This window comes from Anthonomus grandis, chromosome 5 (assembly GCF_022605725.1).
Source record: "Anthonomus grandis grandis chromosome 5, icAntGran1.3, whole genome shotgun sequence".
NCBI lineage: Eukaryota > Metazoa > Arthropoda > Insecta > Coleoptera > Curculionidae > Anthonomus > Anthonomus grandis.
The window spans coordinates 2,934,190-2,959,099 of NC_065550.1; the positions used below are offsets into that span (position 1 = coordinate 2,934,190).

Here is a 24,910-nt window from a genome sequence, read left to right on the forward strand (position 1 = left end):
TGACATTAATAGCAACTTTGGTAAATAAAAGGCTTAAACAAAAGTACTAAAACAGCTAAAAATGCTAAAGTACCAAAAAGCCCGAACACACTATAAGCTGCTAACAAATGTCCAAGTTATGTTGTGCTAAAATAATAATCCAATCAGGTACATTAAATACTAATTTTATTTTTGTCTGGTTGGTCAATGTCATTAAAGATTTTAATGTCTAATATAAATAGACAAGTATAATGTTCTTATAATTTTGTAATATGTTTAATTTGAAATGTTAAAGAAAACATAGTAAAATATATTTTTTAAAGGGCAAGAAAAAATTGTAGGCAAATATTTCTGTTTTACTATTTTATCACATTTTAAGTAATTTTTATTAATCTTTTAAATGTATCCAGTATTAGTATTGGTATTTTCAATCCTATTTAAGTTTATAAAATGGAAATGAAGTTTACATATGACCAACAAGTACTTTCAACATCATAATTAATTGAAGTGATCATAATTTGCTTTGATAATTATAAACTATGATTGTCTTATAGCTTTAGCTACAGTACCACTTGACATTAATAGCAACTTTAGTAAATAAAAGGCTTAAACAAAAGTACTAAAACAGCTAAATATGCTAAAGTACCAAAAGCCCGAACACACTATAAGCTGCTAACAAATGTCCAAGTTATGTTGTGCTAAAATAATAATCCAATCAGGTGCATTAAATACTAATTTTAGTTTTTGTCTGGTTGGTCAATGTCATTAAAGATTTTAATGTCTAATATGAATAGACAAGTTTAATGATTTTATAATTTTGCAATATATTTAATCTGAAATGTTAAAGAAAACAACAAATTACATTATTTGAAGGGCAAGAAATTGTAGAAAAATATTTCTTTTTTTTTACTATTTTATTACGTCTTAACTCATTTTTATTATCTTATAAATGTATAAAGTATTAGTATAGGGATTTTCAATCTTATTTTAGTTTCTAAAATAGTAATAACATTTACGTTTAAATACATGACTGGCCAACAAGTACTTTTAACATCATAATTAAAGTTATCATAATTTGTTTTGATAATGATAAACTATGATTGTCTTATAACTTTAGCTGCAGTACCACTTGACATTAATAGCAACTTAAGTAAATAAATGGCTTAAACAAAAGTACTCAAACAGCTAAAAATGCTAAAGTACAAAAAGCCCAAACACACTATAAGCTGCTAAGCAATGTTCAAGTTATGTTGCGCTAAAACAATAATCCAATCAGCTACATTAAATACTAATTTTATTTTTGGCCGGTTGGTCAATGTTATTAAGGATATTCATGCCTAATATATGAGCATAATTATCTTATAATTTTGCAGTCTGTTTAATTTAAAATGTTGTTATTCTTATATTATATTGTATTATCTAAGGGGCAAAAAAAATAGAACAAATACTAAAAAACAGATTTTAAAAAATATTCTCATAATGTTAATACTTGAGCAATAAACAAAAAAAAAACAATAATATTATACATATAATGGTCAACAAATTACAAGACAGTTTCAATAATAATTGGCAGAATTCAAGTATAGTACAAAGGCTAATACATGAATGAGTACCTACCTAAATAGCTAAAAAACGCTAAAATAAAAGGTACTAAAAGCCTCAAAACAGTACAAAAATTACTGGAAGTTGCCGGTTTTATTGTTTATACAATTACGTGCATATTTATGTAGCACTTTTTTCCAGTTGACCAATTTTACAATATTGAGATAAACTAGAAAATATTTGGCACTAGAGTATTAACAAATTGAGTATTATTAGTCAAGACATGCAAAACAGTCAAGACATAATCGTAACTATTGATAAAGGAATACTTTTGTTATTTTTAATATCTCTCTAAAAAAAGAATTAAAATATATTTTTATTTTAACAAATAAAAATATATTTTGGCAACTGTTGACTAGTTGGCCCCGCAGCAACAATTGTCTATTGCTTTCGAGAAATGAATAATTTCTTGGATATGCAATACTGATGAGTTCATAATGAGGACGAAACAATATGTTGCTCATAAGATGCTAATAATATGGTTTCTTTTTCTAGTGATCCATTTGTATTCCAGATTCTATTTTAATCGTGATCAATCAGCAGCCTTTAATTTGAAGAAAACGCATTCAACGGACTTGACAATGACAAGTGGATACATCCTTTTATGGCAAGAAGTTGGATGGCTTAAAATTTAATTATTGGTGAGGACTTTTCGTGTTGTTAATATTTTATTACATTTTTTCATTCTAGGTCTATAAAAAAAAAAAACAAGAAGTTTTATGGTATAATCCAAAGCTGCAAAACTTCGACTGGAATGAATTGAATGAATTGACGAAACAGTGGGCTGCCAAGGCAGTTGTGCATATAGGTCTCCTGAGGGACCCGTCATGCCCCACCGGGGGTTACCAGAGCCCAACGGCCTTAGAGAAACCGATAAGGTTTGAAGGACTTAAAGTCGCTCGGTACACTGAAAGTGTTACCCAAGTATTTGAACCTGGCGCGCGTGAGTGCTGGGCACTCCCCGTCTACATGGTCAACGGTTTCATCCTCCTCACAGCACCATCGTCATTCCGGGTTGTCCGCAATACCGATAGTATGGAGATGGCTTCTTAAGTGCCAGTGACCGGTTAAAAGACCTGTCACTAGCTGAAAACTTCGACTGGAATCGACTGAAATCCGAGGACAATTAAGTAAGTTTTTACTCAAAAAATGTTTTTTGGTAAGACAACTTTTTAAAACTAAATTAAGAAATAATTTTAAGAAAGTTGCAAAAAATTATTCTAATAAAACTATTATAATAAAAGTATCGTTATTTATTCTATCAGTCAGACCTAAGATTTAATTCTTGAAATATAAAATCTAGTTTTCTGAACATTTTCATTTCTTATAACTTTTTTGGTCTAAACATATATTGTTTATTTTTTTAATTATGCGCATGTCTCTTTATATATATCCATAAATTCGGTCACTCTGCAATATTGACACTTTTATTCAAGTAAAAAATATGGTTATTTCTGCAAAACTTTTTTTACTAAGTAACTTACTTATTGTTTATTATATTTGACATATAACACATTATATTGTTATACAACGCGACTATATAACACATTATGGTTCTTTGAAGCATGATACCCCAACAACTGGTCCTCTCTTTCTTTGGCATATAAACGTTGGCCCCCCCCCCAACTGACCAGACTTGAGTACACATGATCATTTTTGATTTTTTTAAAGAATTTCTTTATGGCTCTTCACAGACAAGACCTATAGGTTCCAAACTGGTCCCCACGGACCAAAAGTATAGGAGCGAAGCGACTATACTTGTTATATAGGAGCGTCTGCGACTATATTATGCACGCGAGCCCGGGCCCGAAAAATCGTGTTTTTTTGGAAATAAAAATTCATATCTTTGGCTGTATGGTTAGCGAAACGATGAAATTTGGCATAGGGCCTCTCAATACATTGAGAATGATGGATCCGTAAACAATTTTTTTTTCCGGTACCACCAAACGGAGCGGTACTGTCTCAAAGTCAAAAATTCGTAAAAAAATGGGTCAAATTCCTTTCAGACGCGAGAACTCAAATAAAAAGCCTTTAAAAGACTTTAAATTTTTAGGACATAAGGGTCGGCGGGGGCTTAAGAACTGTATACTTTTTGGGCCAGATCGGTATACAGGGTGAGTTGTTATAAGCGAACAAAAGTGACTAAAAAAAAAATTCAAACTTCTCCAGAGGCTAAAAAAAAATTTTTATAAAAAAAGTGTTTCGGCGAAAAGACTTCATTTTATAAGAGATTTAACATACTTGGAGCTTTTTTTTGTAAAAAATTTATTTTACGAGTTCTGGCATTTTCAGTTTTTTGGAATATTCCGCCAAACGATACTTATTTTGGAAAATTTTTTTTTTTCAAAAAATAACTTCATCTTTTACCTTTCATATGCCATATAACCGAAATTTTTGGGAACTATACAGGGCGAGCAATAATGTACTTTACCCATGAAGGTCCGACCCGAAAATCACATTTTATTTAATAACTTTTTAGTGGTTGCACCTGGACAATTTATATTCTCAGGCATTAAATACTTTAATAACCCCATTATTTGTGTAAAATTCCAATCTTCCAACATTAATAGGTTCTGAGCAATTCGAATTTTCGCGTTTAATTCATTTGCCACGTCCCTGTACATGGTGAAAAGATCAGACATCATCTAAAAGATCCGAAATTTTGTTTTACAACACATACTAAAATTTCAGGGTTCCAGCGATAGTACAAGTACCCGAAAAATGCAATTTTATGAAAAAAGTCCATTTTTTTGCGTTTTTGCAGGTAATTGGAGGTGTCAACCTAAACTCTGATGAAATGGCTGGTGGGAACAATACTTTGACGCATGGTGGATACAAATTTTTTGCTCGTGACAGGTGGCCGGGACTTGGTTGGGTTTTTTGAAAAATTATGAATGAAAATGAACCGGAAACGATCAGGGAAAGGAAGCACCGAATCAGAAAATGAATGGGCTTTCCGAATCTGTGCATATCAATTGGGGAAATTGTGTAGTGCGGCCAGGAAAATTCGACAAACATTTTGACGTCTTCGAAAAATGCCGTTTTTTTGAAATGTCAGTGTCTTTATACCGGGGTGAGACGAAATGAAATTTGCCCGATTATTTTATTAAAATTATTCGAATATATACACGGGTCAGTCGTAATGATCTATTTAATTTAAAATAAAAATTTAGATATTTGGTGAGTTTTTACTATTTAGTTTATTATTAATAAATGTTAACAATTCTTAAACATTGCTTTTGGGATATAAATAAAATTTTTTTGAAATTATTGATTTTTAAGGTTAGTCGAGTATCATAACTTTTTTGGTATTGGTGCGATTTGGTTGAAATTTGGTACCTAGTACCTATTTCGGATAAGATTAATAAATTTTTACAGATATTTGACATGACTATGTTTTAAGGTCACGTGACTACCTTAACTTTTTTCCTATTTGTCCGATTTGTCTGAAATTTGGTATTTGGGGTTTATTTAGGATGCAATTATTAATTTTTGACAGATATTTGACATTTGACTTCCGGGTCACGTGACTATTGTAACTTTTTTGCTATGAGTCCGATTGGGTTCAAATTTGATATTTATGCTTTATTTAGGATACAATTAATACATTTTGACAGATAATTGTCAAATTATGTTTTAAAGTCACGTGACTTTGATAATTCTTTTGCTATTGATCCGATTGGGTTGAAATTTGGAATTTGGGCTTTATTTAAGATGCAAGTAATAAATTATGACAGAAATTTGACATATTGAATTTTAAAGTCACGTGACTTCCATAACTTATTTGCTATTGATCCGATTGGGTTGAAACTTGGTATTTAGAGTTTTATTAGGATGCCATTATTGAATTTTTACAAATTTTTAAAATATTGCGTTTTTAAGTCACGTGACTATCAAAATTTCTTTCGTATTCGCCCGATTTGATTGAAATTTCCTACTAGATTATATGTATATATTTATAGATGATATTTTGTAGTACCCTATTGCTTTTAACTTAATTGTTTCTTAGATTTGCCTTTGAAAAACAAATTAAAAAATCATCGGTTGGATATGCTTTAATGGGAACTTATCTTCTTTCATAATATTGTAGCATTATTATAGATTTTGAAAATTTTTGTCATTAAGCTTTTTCATTCCTTTTTGAATGGTCTTTAGCCAGAAAAAAGAAATTTTGAATTTGGAGCATGTTTTGAAAAATTTTCATTTTGGGCCGGATTTTGTTTAAAAATCGATAAATGCAAATAAATAGGTTTTCTGTTCATTTAAGAGTCAAATCGATAATAACCTTTTTGAAAGGTATCCTGAAGTAATACAAGATAGAAAAATAAAAAGTTGAAATTTTTCCATAGGGCTCTTGATAATTCGATATTTATGATTAATAGTTTTTTACAATTTTCTCCGAATCTGTGATAGCTATAATCAATTAGTTTTAACATTCGAATACCTCGTAACATTCCCTAGAACTTTTGTTTAAGACAAAAAGTTGTCAGAGTTATAGTTTATTTAGAAAAAAATAAAAACCATTTTTTCACAATTTTTCATGGCTATACCCCTTTCGATTTTGGAGCAAAAAAAAAAATTTTTTTTCTTGGGTTTTTTTTTACTGGAAATTGCCAACTTAGGGCTTACATTATAAGTTGTCGGTTATCATTTTAAGAAAAATAATTCTACCGTGGGAAAAAACGAGTTTTCTTTTATTTTTTTTTACATTTTTACTAATATCTCGACTTCTATAGCTTCGATTCAATTCGTTGATGGTTTCTTTTATTCTTTATTCTCCTCCTGTTAATTCTTTTTATATTTTATTACAATTGCCTTTCGAAATAAAACTGAAAAATTTTAAAAATCGACGTAAATACATAGACTCTTATGGGACCTAATTTTACCTTTATATTGTGGCACTCGTATAAATCGTGGAAATTTTTGTTATAGGCTTTTTTACTAGTTTTTGAATGGTCTTTAACCAGAAAAAAGAAATTTTGAATTCGGAGCATATTTTGAAAAAATTGTCATTTTGACCCCGGATTTTGTTCGAAAATCGAAAGATGCAAAGAAATAGGTTTTCCGTTCATTTTAGAGTCAAATTGGTAATAATCTTTTTAAAAGATACTCTGAAGTAGTACAGGATAGAAAAATAAAAAATTGAAATTTTTCCATAGGGCTCTTGATAATTCGATATTTATGTTTAATAGTTTTTTCCAATTTTCTCCGATTGTATAATAGCTAGAACTGATTCGTTTTAACGCACGGATACCTCGTAATATTCCCGAAAACTTTTGTTTAAGACAAAAAGTTGTCAGAGTTATATTTTATTTATAAAAAAATAAAAACCATTTTTTCGAAATTTTTCATGACTATACCCCTTTCGATTTTCGACCAAAAAAAAATTTTTTTTTCTTGGGTTTTTTTTGTGAAAATTACAAGTTTAGGGCTAAAACTAAAATTTGTCATAAATTATTTTAAGAAAAAAAATGATACCGTGGGAAAAAACCAGTTTTCTTTTGGTTTTCCCACATTTTTACTTATATCTCGGCTTCTATAGCTTCGATTCAATTTATTTATGGTTTTTTTTATTTCTTATTCTTCTCCTGTCAATTCTTTTGATATTTTATTACTATTAAATTTTAAAATAAAAAGAAAAATTAAAACAAATCGACGTAAAATCCCGTTTGTTCTATTTCAATAAATAGACCCTTATGGGAACTTCTCTCTGAATTTGGTATTTATGGTTTATTTAGGATACAACTAATAAATTATGACGGATAACTGACATTTGAGTGTCAGCCTAGGTCACGTGACTACCGTAACTTTTTTTGCTATTGGTCCGATTTGTCTGAAATTTGGTATTTGGGCTTTATTTAGGATGCAATTATTAATTTTTGACAGATATTTAAAATATGAGACAGTATACTGACACACAACGCGACTATATAACAAATTATGGTTCTTTGAAGCATGATACCCCATCCACTGGTCATCTCTTTCCTTGGCATATATACGTTGGTACACCTCATAATTTTTGTTTTTTTTTAAGAATTCCTTTATAGCCATTCACAGACAAAACCTAAAGGTTCCAAACTGGTCCCCACGGACCAAAAGTATAGGAGCGAAGCGACTATACTTGTTATATAGGAGCGTCTGCGACTATATTATGCACGCCACCTCGGGTCCGAAAAATCGTGTTTTTTTGGAAATAAAAATTCATATCTTTGGCTGTATGGTTAGCGAAACGATGAAATTTGGCATAGGGTCTCTCAATACATTGAGAATGATGGATCCGTAAACAATTTTTTTTTCCGGTACCACCAAACGGAGCGGTACTGTCTCAAAGTCAAAAATTCGTAAAAAAATGGGTCAAATTCCTTTCAGACGCGAGAACTCAAATAAAAAGCCTTTAAAAGACTTTAAATTTTTAGGACATGAGGGTCGGTGGGGGCTTAAGAACTGTATACTTTTTGGGCCAGATCGGTATACAGGGTGAGTTGTTATAAGCGAACAAAAGTGACTAAAAAAAAAATTCAAACTTCTCCAGAGGCTAAAAAAAAATTTTTATAAAAAAAGTGTTTCGGCGAAAAGACTTCGTTTTATAAGAGATTTAAGATACTTGGAGCTTTTTTTTGTAAAAAATTTATTTTACGAGTTCTGGCATTTTCAGTTTTTTGGAATTTTCTGCCAAACGATACTTATTTTGGGAAAATTTTTTTTTTCAAAAAATAACTTCATCCTTTACCTTTCATATGCCATATAACCGAAATTTTCGTAAGCCATACAGGGCGAGCAATAATGAACTTTACCCATGAAGGTCCGACCTAAAAATCACATTTTATTTAATAACTTTTTAGTGGTGGCACCTGGACCATTTATATTCTCAGGGATTAAATACTTTAATAACCCCAGTATTTGTGTAAAATTACAATCTTCCAACTTCAATAGGTTCTGAGCAATTCGAATTTTCGCGTTTAATTCATTTGCGGCGTCCCTGTACATGGTGAAAAGATCAAACAACATCTAAAGGATCCGAAATTTTGTTTTACAACACATACTAAAATTTCAGGGTTTCAGCGATAGTACAAGTACCCGAAAAATGCGATTTTATGAAAAAAGTCCATTTTTTTGCGTTTTTGCAGGTAATTGGAGGTGTCAACCTAAACTCTGATGAAATGGCTGGTGGGAACAATACTTTGACACATGGTGGATACAAATTTTTTGCTCGTGACAGGTGGCCGGGACTTGGTTGGGTTTTTTGTAAAATTATGAATGAAAATGAACCGGAAACGATCAGGGAAAGGAAGCACCGAATCAGAAAATGAATGGGCTTTCCGAATCTGTGCATATCAATTGGGGAAATTGTGTATTGCGGCCAGGAAAATTCGGCAAACATTTTGACGTCTTCGAAAAATGCCGTTTTTTTGAAATGTCAGTGGTTTTATACCGGGGTGAGACGAAATGAAATTTGCCCTATTATTTTATTAAAATTATTCGAATATATACACGGGTCAGTCGTAATGATCTATTTAATTTAAAATAAAAATTTAGATATTTGGTGAGTTTTTACTATTGAATTTATTATTAATAAATGTTAACAATTCTTAAACATTGCTTTTGGGTTATATATAAAATTTTTTTGAAATTATTGATTTTTAGGGTTAGTCGAGTATCATAACTTTTTTGGTATTGGTGCGATTTGGTTGAAATTTGGTACCTAGTACCTATTTCGGATAAGATTAATAAATTTTTACAGATATTTGACATGACTATGTTTTAAGGTCACGTGACTATTGGTACTTTTTTGCTATGAGTCCGATTGGGTTCAAATTTGGTACTTGGGCTTTATTTAGGATGCAATTATTAATTTTTGACAGATATTTAACATTTGACTTCCGGGTCACGTGACTATTGGTACTTTTTTGCTATTGGTCTGATTGGGTTCAAATTTGGTATTTGGGCTTTATTTAGGATGCAATTATTAATTTTTGACAGATAATTGACATTTGACTTCCGGGTCACGTGACTATTGTAACTTATTTGCTATTGGTCTGATTGGGTTCAAATTTGGTATTTATGCTTTATTTAGGATACAATTAATATATTTTAACAGATAATTGACATATTGAATTTTAAAGTCACGTGACTTCCATAACTTTTTTGCTATTGATCCGATTGGGTTCAAATTTGGAATTTGGAGTTTATTTAGGATGCAATTGTTGATTTTTTACAAAATTTTAAAATATTGAGTTCTAGGGTCACGTGACTATCAAAATTTCCTATTTGATTGAAAAATGCTATTAGATGATATGTATATATTTGTAGATAATATTTTGTATTACCCTATTCCTTTTATCTTAATTAGTTAAATTATTTCTTAAATTTCCCTTTAAAAAAAAAATTAAAAAATCATCGGTTCGAATACATAGGCTTTAAAGGGAACTTATCTTCTTTCCTAATATTGTAGCATTATTATAGGTTTTGAAAAATTTTGTTATTAAGCTTTTTCATTACTTTTTGAATGGTCTTTAGCCAGAAAAAAGAAATTTTAAATTTGGAGCATGTTTTGAAAAAAATTTAATTTTGGGCCCGATTTTGTTCGAAAACCGATAAATGCAAATAAATAGGTTTTCCGTTCATTTTAGAGTCAAATTGGTAATAATCTTTTTTAAAGATACTTTGATGTAGTACAGGATAGAAAAATAAAAAATTGAAATTTTTCCATAGGGCTCTTGATAATTTGATATTTATGATTAATAGTTTTTTACAATTTTCTCCGAATCTGTGATAGCTATAATCAATTAGTTTTAACATTCGAATACCTCGTAACATTCCCTAGAACTTTTGTTTAAGGCAAAAAGTTGTCAGAGTTATAGTTTATTTAGAAAAAAATAAAAACCGTTTTTTCGACATTTTTCATGGCTGTACCCCTTTCGATTTTCGACCAAAAAAAAAATTTTTTTTCTTGGGTTTTTTTAGTGAAAATTACCAGTTTAGGGCTAAAACTAAAATTTGTCATAAGTTATTTTAAGAAAAAAAAATGATACCGTGGGAAAAAACCAGTTTTCTTTTGTTTTTCCCACATTTTTACTAATATCTCGGCTTCTATAGCTTCGATTCAATTCGTTGATGGTTTCTTTTATTTCTTATTCTCCTCCTGTCAATTCTTTTGATATTTTATTACTATTACATTTCAAAATAAAAAGAAAAATTGAAACAAATCGACGTAAAATCCCTATTTGTTCTATTTAAATAAATAGACCCTTATGGGAACTTCTCTCTGAATTTGGTATTTATGGTTTATTTAGGATACAACTAATAAATTATAACAGATAACTGACATTTAAGTTTCAGCCTAGGTCACGTGACTACCGTAACTTTTTTGCTATTGGTCCGATTCTGTTCGAATTTGGTATTCAGGCTTTATTTAGAATACAATTAATATACTTCGACAGATATTTGAAATATAAGATAGTATACTAACACAACGCGACTATATAACAAATTATGGTTCTTTGAAGCATGATACCCCAACCACTGGTCATCTCTTTCCTTGGCATATAAACGTTGGTACACTTGATAATTTTTGTGTTTTTTTTAAGAATTCCTTTATAGCCATTCACAGACAAGACTTAAAGGTTCCAAACTGGTCCCCACGGACCAAAAGTATAGGAGCGAAGCGACTATACTTGTTATATAGGAGCGTCTGCGACTATATTATGCACGCGAGCCCGGGCCCGAAAAATCGTGTTTTTTTGGAAATAAAAATTCATATCTTTGGCTGTATGGCTAGCGAAATGATGAAATTTGGCATAGAGTCTCTCAATACATTGGGAATGACGGATCCGTAAACGAATTTTTTTTCCGGTACCACCAAACGGAGCGGTACTGTCTCAAAGTCAAAAATTCGTAAAAAAATGGGTCAAATTCCTTTCAGACGCGAGAACTCAAATAAAAAGCCTTTAAAAGACTTTAAATTTTTAGGACATGAGGGTCGGTGGGGGCTTAAGAACTGTATACTTTTTGGGCCAGATCGGTATACAGGGTGAGTTGTTATAAGCGAACAAAAGTGACTAAAAAAAAAATTCAAACTTCTCCAGAGGCTAAAAAAAAATTTTTATAAAAAAAGTGTTTCGGCGAAAAGACTTCGTTTTATAAGAGATTTAACATACTTGGAGCTTTTTTTTGTAAAAAATTTATTTTACGAGTTCTGGCATTTTCAGTTTTTTGGAATTTTCTGCCAAACGATACTTATTTTGGGAAAATTTTTTTTTTCAAAAAATAACTTCATCCTTTACCTTTCATATGCCATATAACCGAAATTTTCGTAAGCCATACAGGGCGAGCAATAATGAACTTTACCCATGAAGGTCCGACCTAAAAATCACATTTTATTTAATAACTTTTTAGTGGTGGCACCTGGACTATTTATATTCTCAGGGATTAAATACTTTAATAACCCCAGTATTTGTGTAAAATTACAATCTTCCAACTTTAATAGGTTCTGAGCAATTCGAATTTTCGCGTTTAATTTATTTGCCGCGTCCCTGTACATGGTGAAAAGATGAAACAACATCTAAAGGATCCGAAATTTTGTTTTACAACACATACTAAAATTTCAGGGTTCCAGCGATAGTACAAGTACCCGAAAAATGCGATTTTATGAAAAAAGTCCATTTTTTTGCGTTTTTGCAGGTAATTGGAGGTGTCAACCTAAACTCTGATGAAATGGCTAGTGGGAACAATACTTTGACGCATGGTGGATACAAATTTTTTGCTCGTGACAGGTGGCCGGGACTTGGTTGGGTTTTTTGTAAAATTATGAATGAAAATGAACCGGAAACGATCAGGGAAAGGAAGCACCGAATCAGAAAATGAATGGGCTTTCCGAATCTGTGCATATCAATTGGGGAAATTGTGTATTGCGGCCAGGAAAATTCGGCAAACATTTTGACGTCTTCGAAAAATGCCGTTTTTTTGAAATGTCAGTGGTTTTATACCGGGGTGAGACGAAATGAAATTTGCCCGATTATTTTATTAAAATTATTCGAATATATACACGGGTCAGTCGTAATGATCTATTTAATTGAAAATAAAAATTTAGATATTAGGTGAGTTTTTACTATTTAGTTTATTATTAATAAATGTTAACAATTCTTAAACATTGCTTTTGGGATATAAATAAAAATTTTTTGAAATTATTGATTTTTAAGGTTAGTCGAGTATCATAACTTTTTTGGTATTGGTGCGATTTGGTTGAAATTTGGTACCTAGTACCTATTTAGGATAAGATTAATAAATTTTTACAGATATTTGACATGACTATGTTTTAAGGTCACGTGACTACCTTAACTTTCTTCCTATTTGTCCGATTTGATTGAAATTTGGTATTTGGGGTTTATTTAGGATGCAATTATTAATTTTTCACAGATATTTGACATTTGACTTCCAGGTCACGTGACTATTGTAACTTTTTTGCTATTGGTCTGAATGGGTTCAAATTTGGTATTTGGGCTTTATTTAGGATGCAATTATTAATTTTTGACAGATATTTGACATTTGACTTCCGGGTCACGTGACTATTGTAACTTTTTTGCTATGGGTCCGATTGGGTTCAAATTTGGTATTTGGGCTTTATTTGGGATACAATTAATAAATTTTGACAGATAATTGACAAATTATATTTTAAAGTCACGTGACTCTCATAATTCTTTTGCTATTGATCCGATTGGGTTGAAATTTAGTATTTAGGCTTTATTTAGGATGCAAGTAATAGATTTTGCCAGAAATTTGACATATTGAATTTTAAAGTCACCTGACTTCCATAACTTTTTTGCTATTGATCCGATTGGGTTGAAATTTGGTATTTAGAGTTTTATTACGATGCCATTATTGAATTTTTACAAATTTTTAAAATATTATGTTTTTAAGTCACGTGACTATCAAAATTTCTTTCGTATTCGCTCGATTTGATTGAAATTTCCTATTAGATTATATGTATATATTTATAGATAATATTTTGTATTACCCTATTGCTTTTATCTTAATTAGTTAAATTGTTTCTTAGATTTGCCTTTGAAAAAAAAATTAAAAAATCATCGGTTCAGTATGCTTTAAAGGAAACTTATCTTCTTTCATAATATTTTAGCATTATTATAGATTTTGAAAATTTTTGTCATTAAGCTTTTTCATTACTTTTTGAATGGTCTTTAGCCAGAAAAAAGAAATTTTGAATTTGGAGCATGTTTTGAAAAATTTTCATTTTGGGCTGGATTTTGTTTGAAAATCGATAAATGCAAATAAATAGGTTTTCTGTTCATTTTAGAGTCAAATCGATAATAACCTTTTTGAAAGGTATCCTGAAGTAGTACAAGATAGAAAAATAAAAAATTGAAATTTTTCCATAGGGCTCTTGATATTTCGATATTTATGTTTAATAGTTTTTTACAATTTTCTCCGATTCTGTGATAGCTAGAATCAATTTGTTTTAACATTCGGATACCTCGTAATATTCCCGAAAACTTTTGTTTAAGACAAAAAGTTGTCAGAGTTATAGTTTATTTAGAAAAAAATAAAAACCATTTTTTCACAATTTTTCATGGCTATACCCCTTTCGAATTTGGAGCAAAAAAAATTTTTTTTTTCTTGGGTTTTTTTTACTTGAAATTGCCATCATAGGGCTTACATTATAATTTGTCAATAATTATTTTAAGAAAAAAAAATTATACCGTGGGAAAAAACCAGTTTTCTTTTGTTTTTTCCCACATTTTTACTAATATCTCGGCTTCTATAGCTTCGATTCAATTCATTGATGGTTTCTTTTATTTCTTATTCTCCTCAATTCTTTTGATATTTTATTACTATTACATTTCAAAATAAAAAGAAAAATTAAAACAAATCGACGTAAAATCCCTGTTTGTTCTATTTCAAGAAATAGACCCTTATGGGAACTTCTCTCTGAATTTGGTATTTATGGTTTATTTAGGATACAACTAATAAATTATGACAGATAACTGACACTTAAGTTTCAGCCTAGGTCACGTGACTACCGTAACTTTTTTGCTATTGGACCGATTCTGTTGTAATTTGGTATTCAGGCTTTATTTAGAATACAATTAATATACTTTGACAGATATTTGAAATATAAGACAGTATATTGACACACAACGCGACTATATAACAAATTATGGTTCTTTGAAGCATGATACCCCAACCACTGGTCATCTCTTTCCTTGGCATATAAACGTTGGTACACTTGATAATTTTTGTTTTTTTTTAAGAAATCCTCTAAGGCCCTTCACTGACAGGACTTAGAGGTTCCAAACTGGTCCCCACGGACCAAAAGTATAGGAGCGAAGCGACTATACTTGTTATATAGGAGCGTCTGCGACTATATTATGCACGCGACCTCGGGTCCGAAAAATCGTGTTTTTTTGGAAATAAAAATTCATATCTTTGGCTGTATGGCTAGCGAAACGATGAAATTTGGCATAGGGTCTCTCAATACATTGGGAATGATGGATCCGTAAAGGAATTTTTTTTACGGTACCACCAAACGGAGCGGTACTGTCTCAAAGTCAAAAATTCGTAAAAAAACGGGTCAAAATTCATTTTTGCACGAGATCTCAATTTTAACGCTGTCAAAAAAATTGAAATTTTTAGGCATAAAAGACTTTATAGTAATTCATGTCTGTATACTTTTTGGGCCCGATCGGTATACAGGGTGAGTTGTTATAAGCGAACAAAAGTGACTAAAAAAAAATTCAAACTTCTCCAGAGGCTAAAAAAAAATTTTTATAAAAAAATTGTTTCGGCGAAAAGACTTTATTTTATAAGAGATTTGACATACTTGGAGCTTTTTTTTGTAAAAAATTTATTTTACGAGTTCTGGCATTTTCAGTTTTTTGGGATTTTCCGCCAAACGATACTTATTTTGGGAAATTTTTTTTTTTCAAAAAATAACTTCATCCTTTACCTTTCATATGGCATATAACCGAAATTTTTGGGAACCATACAGGGCGAGCAATAATGAACTTTACCCATGAAGGTCCGACCCGAAAATCACATTTTATTTAATAACTTTTTCGTAGTGGCATCTGGACCATTTATATTCTCAGGCATTAAATACTTTAATAACTCGATTATTTGTGTAAAATTACAATCTTCCAACATTAATGGGTTCTGAGCAATTCGAATTTTCGCGTTTAATTCATTTGCCACGTCCCTGTACATGGTGAAAAGATCAGACATCATCTAAAAGATCCGAAATTTTGTTTTACAACACATACTAAAATTTCAGGGTTCCAGCGATAGTACAAGTACCCGAAAAATGCGATTTTATGAAAAAAGTCCATTTTTTTGCGTTTTTGCAGGTAATTGGAGGTGTCAACCTAAACTCTGATGAAATGGCTGGTGGGAACAATACTTTGACGCATGGTGGATACAAATTTTTTGCTCGTGACAGGTGGCCGGGACTTGGTTGGGTTTTTTGTAAAATTATGAATGAAAATGAACCGGAAACGATCAGGGAAAGGAAGCACCGAATCAGAAAATGAATGGGCTTTCCGAATCTGTGCATATCGATTGGGGAAATTGTGTATTGCGGCCAGGAAAATTCGGCAAACATTTTGACGTCTTCGAAAAATGCCGTTTTTTTGAAATGTCAGTGATTTTATACCGGGGTGAGGCGAAATGAAATTTGCCCGATTATTTTATTAAAATTATTCGAATATATACACGGGTCAGTCGTAATGATCTATTTAATTTAAAATAAAAATTTAGATATTAGGTGAGTTTTTACTATTTAGTTTATTATTAATAAATGTTAACAATTCTTAAACATTGCTTTTGGGTTGTAAATAAAATTTTTTTGAAATTATTGATTTTTAAGGTTAGTCGACTATCATAACTTTTTTGCTATTGGTGCGATTTGGTTGAAATTTGGTACCTAGTACCTATTTCGGATAAGATTAATAAATTTTTACAGATATTTGACATGACTATGTTTTAAGGTCACGTGACTACCTTAACTTTCTTCCTATTTGTCCGATTTGATTGAAATTTGGTATTTGGGGTTTATTTAGGATGCAATTATTAATTTTTGACAGATATTTGACATTTGACTTCCAGGTCACGTGACTATTGGTACTTTTTTGCTATTGGTCTGATTGGGTTCAAATTTGGTATTTGGGCTTTATTTAGGATGCAATTATTAATTTTTGACAGATATTTGACATTTTACTTCCGGGTCACGTGACTATTGTAACTTTTTTGCTATGAGTCCGATTGGGTTCAAATTTGGTATTTATGCTTTATTTAGGACACAATTAATAAATTTTAACAGATAATTGACAAATTATATTTTAAAGTCACGTGACTTTCATAATTCTTTTGCTATTAATCCGATTGGGTTGAAATTTAGTATTTGGGCTTTATTTAGGATGCCAGTAATACATTTTGACAGAAATTTGACATATTGAATTTTAAAGTCACGTGACTTCCATAACTTTTTTGCTATTGATCCGATTGGGTTCAAATTTGGAATTTGGGGTTTATTTAGGATGCAATTGTTGATTTTTTACAAAATTTTAAAATATTGAGTTTTAGGGTCACGTGACTATCAAAATTTTCTATTTGATTGAAATCTGCTATTAGATGATATGTATATATTTATAGATAATATTTTGTATTACCCTATTCCTTTTATCTTAAATAGTTAAATTATTTCTTAAATTTGCCCTTAAAAAAAAAATTTTAAAATCATCGGTACGAATACATGGCCTTTAAAGGAAATATATCTTCTTTCATAATATTGTAGCATTATTATAGATTTTAAAAAAATTTGTCATTAAGCTTTTTTATTACTTTTTGAATGGTCTTTAGCCAGAAAAAAGAAATTTAGAATTTGGAGCATGTTTTGAAAAAAATTTCATTTTTGGCCGGATTTTGTTCGAAAATCGATAAATGCAAATAAATAGGTTTTCTGTTCATTTTAGAGTCAAATCGATAATAACCTTTTTAAAAGGTATCCTGGAGTAGTACAAGATAGAAAAATAAAAAATTGAAATTTTTCCATAGGGCTCTTGATATTTCGATATTTATGTTTAATAGTTTTTTACAATTTTCTCCGATTCTGTGATAGCTATAATCAATTCGTTTTAACATTCGGATACCTCGTAATATTCCCGAAAACTTTTGTTTAAGATAAAAAGTTGTCAGAGTTATAGTTTATTTAGAAAAAAATAAAAACCATTTTTTCACAATTTTTCATGGCTATACCCCTTTCGATTTTGGATCAAAAAAATTTTTTTTTTCTTGGGTTTTTTTTACTGGAAATTGCCAACTTAGGGCTTACATTATAATTTGTCGATTATAATTTTAAGAAAAAAAATGGTACCGTGGGAAAAAACGAGTTTTCTTTTATTTTTTTTCACATTTTTACTAATACCTCGACTTGTATAGCTTCGATTCAATTCGTTGATAGTTTCTATTATTCCTTATTCTCCTCCTGTTAATTCTTTTTATATTTTATTACAATTGCCTTTCGAAATAAAACTGAAAAATTTTAAAAATCGACGTAAATACATAGACTCTTATGGGACCTAATTTTACCTTTATATTGTGCCACTCGTATAAATCGTGGAAATTTTTGTTATTAGGCTTTTTTACTAGTTTTTGAATGGTCTTTAACCAGAAAAAAGAAATTTTGAATTCGGAGCATATTTTGAAAAAATTGTCATTTTGACCCCGGATTTTGTACGAAAATCGAAAAATGCAAAGAAATAGGTTTTCCGTTCATTTTAGAGTCAAATTGGTAATAATCTTTTTTAAAGATACTCTGAAGTAGTACAGGATAGAAAAATAAAAAATTAAAATTTTTCCATAGGGTTCTTGATAATTCGATATTTATGTTTAATAGTTTTTTCCAATTTTCTCCGATTGTATAATAGCTAGAACCGATTCGTTTTAACGCACGGATACCTCGTAATATTTCCGAAAACTTTTGTTTAAGACAAAAAGTTGTCAGAGTTATATTTTATTTATAAAAAAATAAAAACCATTTTTTTTTAATTTTTCGTGGGTTATACCCCTTTCGATTTTCGACAAAAAAAAAAAAAAATTTTTCTTGGGTTTTTTTTTGTGAAAATTACAAGTTTAGGGCTAAAACTAAAATTTATCATAAATTATTTTAAGAAAAAAAATTATACCGTGGGAAAAAACCAGTTTTCTTTTGTTTTTCCCACATTTCTACTAATATCTCGACTTCTATAGCTTCGATTCAATTCGTTGATGGTTTCTTTTATTTCTAATTCTCCTCCTGTCAATTCTTTTGATATTTTATTACTATTACATTTTAAAATAAAAAGAAAAATTAAAACAAATCGACGTAAAATCCTGTTTGTTCTATTTCAATAAATAGACCCTTATGGGAACTTTTCTCTGAATTTGGTATTTATGGTTTATTTGGGATACAACTAATAATTTATGACAGATAACTGACATTTGAGTTTCAGCCCAGGTCACGTGACTACCGTAACTTTTTTGCTATTAGTCCGATTCTGTTGTAATTTGGTATTTAGGCTTTATTTAGGATACAATTAACATATTTTAACAGATATTTAAAATATAAGACAGTATACTGACACACAACGCGACTATATAACAAATTATGGTTCTTTGAAGCATGATACCCCAACCACTGGTCATCTCTTTCCTTGGCATATAAACGTTGGTACACCTGATAATTTTTGTTTTGTTTTAAGAAATCCTCTAAGGCCCATCACTGACAGGACTTAGAGGTTCCAAACTGGTCCCCACGGACCAAAAGTATAGGAGCGAAGCGACTATACTTGTTATATAGGAGCGTCAGCGACTATATTATGCACGTCACCTAGACCTCGCGCGACCGTGTTTTTTGGGATATAAAAATTCATAACTTTGGCTGTATGGCTAGTGAAACGATGAAATTTGGCATGTGGCCTCTTAATACATTGGGAATAATGGATATGTAAACAGTTTTTTTTTCCGACACCCGCGACGGAAGCGGTTGCGAGTTGAAGTCAAAAAATGGTAAAAAAGCCGGTCAAATTCCTTTCTCTCGCTAGAACTCAATTTTAAAGCCCTTAAATGACTTGAACTTTTTAGGACATAAGGGTCGGTGGGAGCTTAAGAGCTGTATACTTTTTGGGCCATATCCGTATACAGGGTGATTTATTATAAGCGATCAAAATTCAGTAAAAAAAAAATTCAAAATGTTCCAGAGGCTAAAAAATAATTTTTATAAAAAAAGTTTTTCGGCAAAAAGACTTAGTTTTATAAGAGAAATAACATATTTAAAGCTTTTTTTTCAAAAAAATTTTTTTAACGATTTCTGGCATTTTTAGTTTTTTCGAATTTACTGCCAAACGGAACTTATTAAAAAAAAAAAAAAAATTACCAAAAAAAAGCTTCGTCTTTTGTCTTTCAAATGCCATATAATCGAAATTTTTGTGAACCATACAGGGCGAGCAATACAATTTTTTTTCCATGAAGGTCCAAAAAATTGACAAAAACAAATCACATTTTATTTAATAACTTTTTAAGGGTGGAACTTGGAGATGTCAAACTTTCAACATTTATAATACTTTTTAAGGGCTTTTTTTTTATATACTCTACAGTCATCTACGTAGAGTAGTTTTTGCTCTACACCTTTTTTTAACTTTGACGCTTAATACTGGAATACCTATGCAACGTAGAAAGACCATTTTTGCTTTCAGACACGCGGAATTTATCTGGCTATAATGCACTAAATACCGTTTTGTTTCAAATATTACAATTTCTTGAGAAAATTCAATTTTCCATAAAAAGTCCAAAAAATCGGTCAGCTGAATATTGGTACCCCCCCGGGCCCGGCTCACAAGGTACAATAATTCGGGTGGTCTAGCACCCAACAAACCCATCACCCAGGCAATGAAACCTGCGCGTTTCGCCCGTTTCTGTTCGAAAATAAGACCCTTTTTATAATCGAAATTTAACTACTAAAACCAATTGGAATCGGTCCAGAATCGATGTTAAACTGTTCCTAAGGCTTTATACTATTTTTCCATGTACAAATCATAAGGGAAAAACCTTTTTTTATACCTTAAAACATCGTCTGAAAATGGTCGATTTTGACGTCTACGGGCGATTTTAATGCCGACTTTTACCGCAGTTTTGATGACATCAGTGACATGACGTCAACGTGAATGAATCGGCTCGGTCTTGCTTTTTATTTTCATTGATAAAATACTTAAATTAGCTCAGAATTTCCCGAAATCGGTATGGAATAATTCTAGAGACTCTGGAGAATCCGATTATGTGCATATCTTTTACCAAGTCGCCTTCCTTTAGCTGTGATCATTCGACAAAGTTGTAAAGTTTTAGAATTTACCGTGTTTTCATGCGACGGAAGGACTCATACATGGCATTTTGGGTGTGGGAGTGAAAGTTTAATTACTATTTATTTATTTTAACACAAAATCTAACTGTGGACTGTGGATCATTGTTATTATTTGAATTGTGAAGAAAACGCAAGCGTTAAAGGTAGGCCTTAATGTAATGTAACCTTTAATGCAATGACAACCTAACCTCTACATGTATTATGTAAATAAATAACAAGACCAAAAAGGAGAAAATATTGAACTTATAAGTTGGAATAAGGTCCAAAATGTGAAAGATTCCGCTTAACTAAACGCTGTAAATGTTATATTACACCTTGCATATAATCAGTTTTCACACAAGAGGTGTGTAACCTCAAAAGAGTAAGGAAATTCAACTACAGTTATGTGTCCCTAGTCAAATATGAATAACAAATAGATATCTGTATGGTCTAACAATTAGCGTCCATGCAATGGTATCTTAATGGTTTTGCTCATGACTGGCAGCAGGCCACTTGGTTTGAATGCTCAGGTCAGCGAGATGGCAGGCTTTAAATATCTAAGAGGATAACCGAAGTAGTTGATAGCATCCAGTTGTGGTACTAATGATGGATAGGAATGCAGATTCTGGCGGCAAGATGTTTCAAGTATTGAGTTGATGATAAGCTGGAAGATGGTGGTGAAAAGAAGCAGAAAAAGCCAGTCTAAAACTGGAGAGACTACTTTTTATGTTATTGTTGTTGTTTAATATTCAATATTATTTAGGTACCTACCATAGATAGTTTCCCTACAGAGAAGTGTTTATATATTATATAGTTTGGTACTTATTAAACAACATGTTAGCGATTACTCCATAAAGAAAAATGTACATGATCATTTTACGAGAAATAGAGAACATATATATACAGATTTTTATAGGATGCACAAGGTTAAGTATGGGGTTTCCTTCTATGGTCCCAAACTCTATAATGCTCTCCCTGCTACCATTAAACTGTTACCTACCCAGTTTTTTACTGCAATATAAATTTACTATAAAACAATATCTATTAAAAAAATGTTTTGTCTCAATACAAGAATTTCTAAATGATGATTTCTCATATATGTAATTATAATATAAAACTTTTAGGCTTTAAATCCTTTGATTATTATTAATATTAATAAGTGTAAAGATTTTCTCTGTGACATATGTGAGCACCTTTGTGTATATGACATTAACAAATTATGTTTATGTTTAAATTAGGTGTAAGAACAGCTGTTTTTGTAAAATCTCTCTTTTCTATCACATAAACTGATATGTAAGTGTAACATAAGTTCATGAAATAAAGATGATTTTACTTAATTATTTAACTGCGTTCACCATTTATTTTTCCTACCTTAAAGATTGAAATAATATAGCGGGTTGGGTTGGGTTAGAAGGGCAGAAAAACCTATAAACTTACTGGGTTTTTATGTAAACATTACAGCTATGTGGGGTTAGAGTCTGATAATCATGAGTGATCTCATCGAAACACATAAACTAGGAAAATTTAAGAGAATTGGGTAAGTATTCATGTTCTTTTTCTACAGGAAAATAAAATTGTAAAATAGCTAATCTAACAAAAATATTATAAATGATTTAACATATTTATTTGACCGAGAGCATTATGAGAAACTAAAAGATAATTGTAAGTGTGCTTCAAGGGTTAGTCCTTGAATTTTTGTTGTCCTCTTTTTCAGCTAGCATACCAATTTGCCAACCAGATATGTTTGCTGTTCTGCAAGTCATTGTAACTTATTAATGACCTAAGTACATATCTTAAAAGACTTTCTAAATAAATTAAAAACATTGATTTAACAAGATGTATTATAATTAAGCAAAAGAATAAAGCAGTTCTTAAGTTAGGTATGCAAGAATATTCAGGTATAAATAGGACTGTCTATGAAACATTTTGGATTAAGTGTACAAATTTAAACTGATCCCCTCTTATAAACAGTAGCTCTTAGAAAACTGTCCCAATAATATCTGCTTTATATGAGAGTAAAGATTGTTTGCCTAAAAAGTGTAAATTTTAATTGTATGTTTTGAAATGTAAACTATTTATTATAGACATTTTGATGAAAATTAAAGATATGTATAAAATGGATAATAACTGTATGCTAATGACTGCAAAGTAATATAGAGCAAATTTGGTTTATGCCTTAAGGAATGGAATCTTGAATAAAACTCAACCTTTATTATAGATTATTTTTCTCTTTAATTATTAAAAGTAAATAACTGTATGACAAAAGTTGATAAAACAATAAACAGGTTATGGAATATAAACATGAAATAAGTTTTATTTTCTACCCAACAATAGGGTTTTTAGCTCCAATTGAAAGATTCTCGTGCCTTTTTGTTTATTCAAGATTTGAAACAAATAAAGTATATATAATTACATATGTATATTTCATTCAAATAACATTAAGTATATAAATTATAAATGCATCCAACTTCTGGTGAAAAAATCCAGTATTAAGTGAAACTTCATTCAAATATTGCTCCGTTCCACAACAAAAAAGTTGATTGTCTACAGTTTGTGTCACAGTTCAGTTGTTGGATTCCTGTTTACTTCCAATTTTTATTTCCTTCCTCATATGACTGCACCCTGCTCCCTCAAACACTTTTCATGATCTCTGGGGAGTCCTAACATACTTCATGTAGCTTATTTATTTCTGGCTGTGTAGTCTAATCCACAGTAAAAAAAGGCAGTTTTTCCTGGTTTCCCAATTTCATCAATGTGGTAGAATCTCGATGATTTATTGATGGATGTCTTAAAGTCCATGGTCTGAGTCCTATCAAACACATTTCATGATCTCTGCGGAATGCTAACATACTTCAATTAGCTTATTTATTCCTGGTTGTGTGGTATATTAATCAGCAGTTAAATTAGGCAATTCCTCCTGGTTTACAACTAATGGGTTCTATAGCCCTTGAATTGTTAAGCAGGATGAAAACAAATCATACTTTGTAATCATTCTAGGTACACAAAAGGCCACTCAGGCAAAATATATATAAACTTGAATGAAGTTATGAAATTTTTATCAGTCTTATTTAGCAAAGTCATTATTTTTTTCATACATATTTCCACACTATAAGCTGTAAAATTGATATAATAAAATAAAATAAAAGTGATAAAATACATATATGTATGCATGTAGCATGTGTGTGAAGCTACGTCCGATGCAATTTAGCGACCAAAATCGAGAACGCATCATATGTCGGTTTGGCCAGCAACCAAATTATAGTCCGTGCTCCCTGTTATTTAATCAATATAATGCCCGGAAATGTCTAACGGATTTTAATAATTTTTTGCCCAGATATTAACCGTCAAATGTTAAAGAAATGAAAAGGCTTTAACTCCCAAAGGATTCGAATGAAACTTTTTTATTTAATTAACAATTAATATATCAATCGATTTTTATTAAATCGACACCGTAACTCTTTTGCTATTGATCCGATTGGGATGAGATTTGGTATTTGGAGTTTATTTAGGTTTGGCTGGAACTGATTGAAGTATTGTATTTGAGTTTTATGCAATTTATAAACATTTTAAAGAGCGAGTCAATTATAAGCGAATATTATTTGTGTAAAAAAAGTGGTTTTGCGAAAAGGCTTAATTATATGGAAAAAAAGATATATATTGAGGTTTTTGTTTGAAAAATAAACCAGTTTTGACATTATCAGCTAAAGGTACTTTTTTCGAAAAAAAAAAACAAAATTTGAATGAAAATTCTACCTAAAAAACAGGCTAAAGAAAGGCTTTAAGGTTTTTAATGGTTCTGAGGCCAATTGGCAAATTTTTATATAATTTTTGTCCCTCATAAACCAAAAACCGCCTAACGAGCGTTGTTTTTGGCAATGGCAAAGACAGATTAAAAATCTGAAGAGTATCATAGTAAGGGGTAGGACTCTGAAGATGCAATTGAGTCTT

The 24,910-nt window shown here is 30.6% G+C and overlaps 1 protein-coding gene across 6 annotated transcripts in view; it reads left to right on the forward strand.

The window, feature by feature from the left end:
• LOC126736192 (uncharacterized) overlaps nt 1-24,910 on the forward strand; it is a 92,682-nt gene that overhangs the window by 51,606 nt on the left and 16,166 nt on the right. For 2 of the 6 annotated variants that reach the window (XM_050440438.1, XM_050440440.1), the window contains 2 exons: nt 2,077-2,222; nt 2,272-2,364. The exons of 2 other annotated variants lie outside the window; for them this stretch is intronic. In XM_050440438.1, the coding sequence (XP_050296395.1) occupies nt 2,077-2,216 (140 nt within the window). In that variant the 3' untranslated portion in view covers nt 2,217-2,222; nt 2,272-2,364. Of the gene's footprint in view, nt 1-2,076; nt 2,240-2,271; nt 2,365-24,910 lie in introns of those variants that run through there. 2 more of the 6 variants (XM_050440442.1, XM_050440443.1) reach the window with 1 other exon arrangement.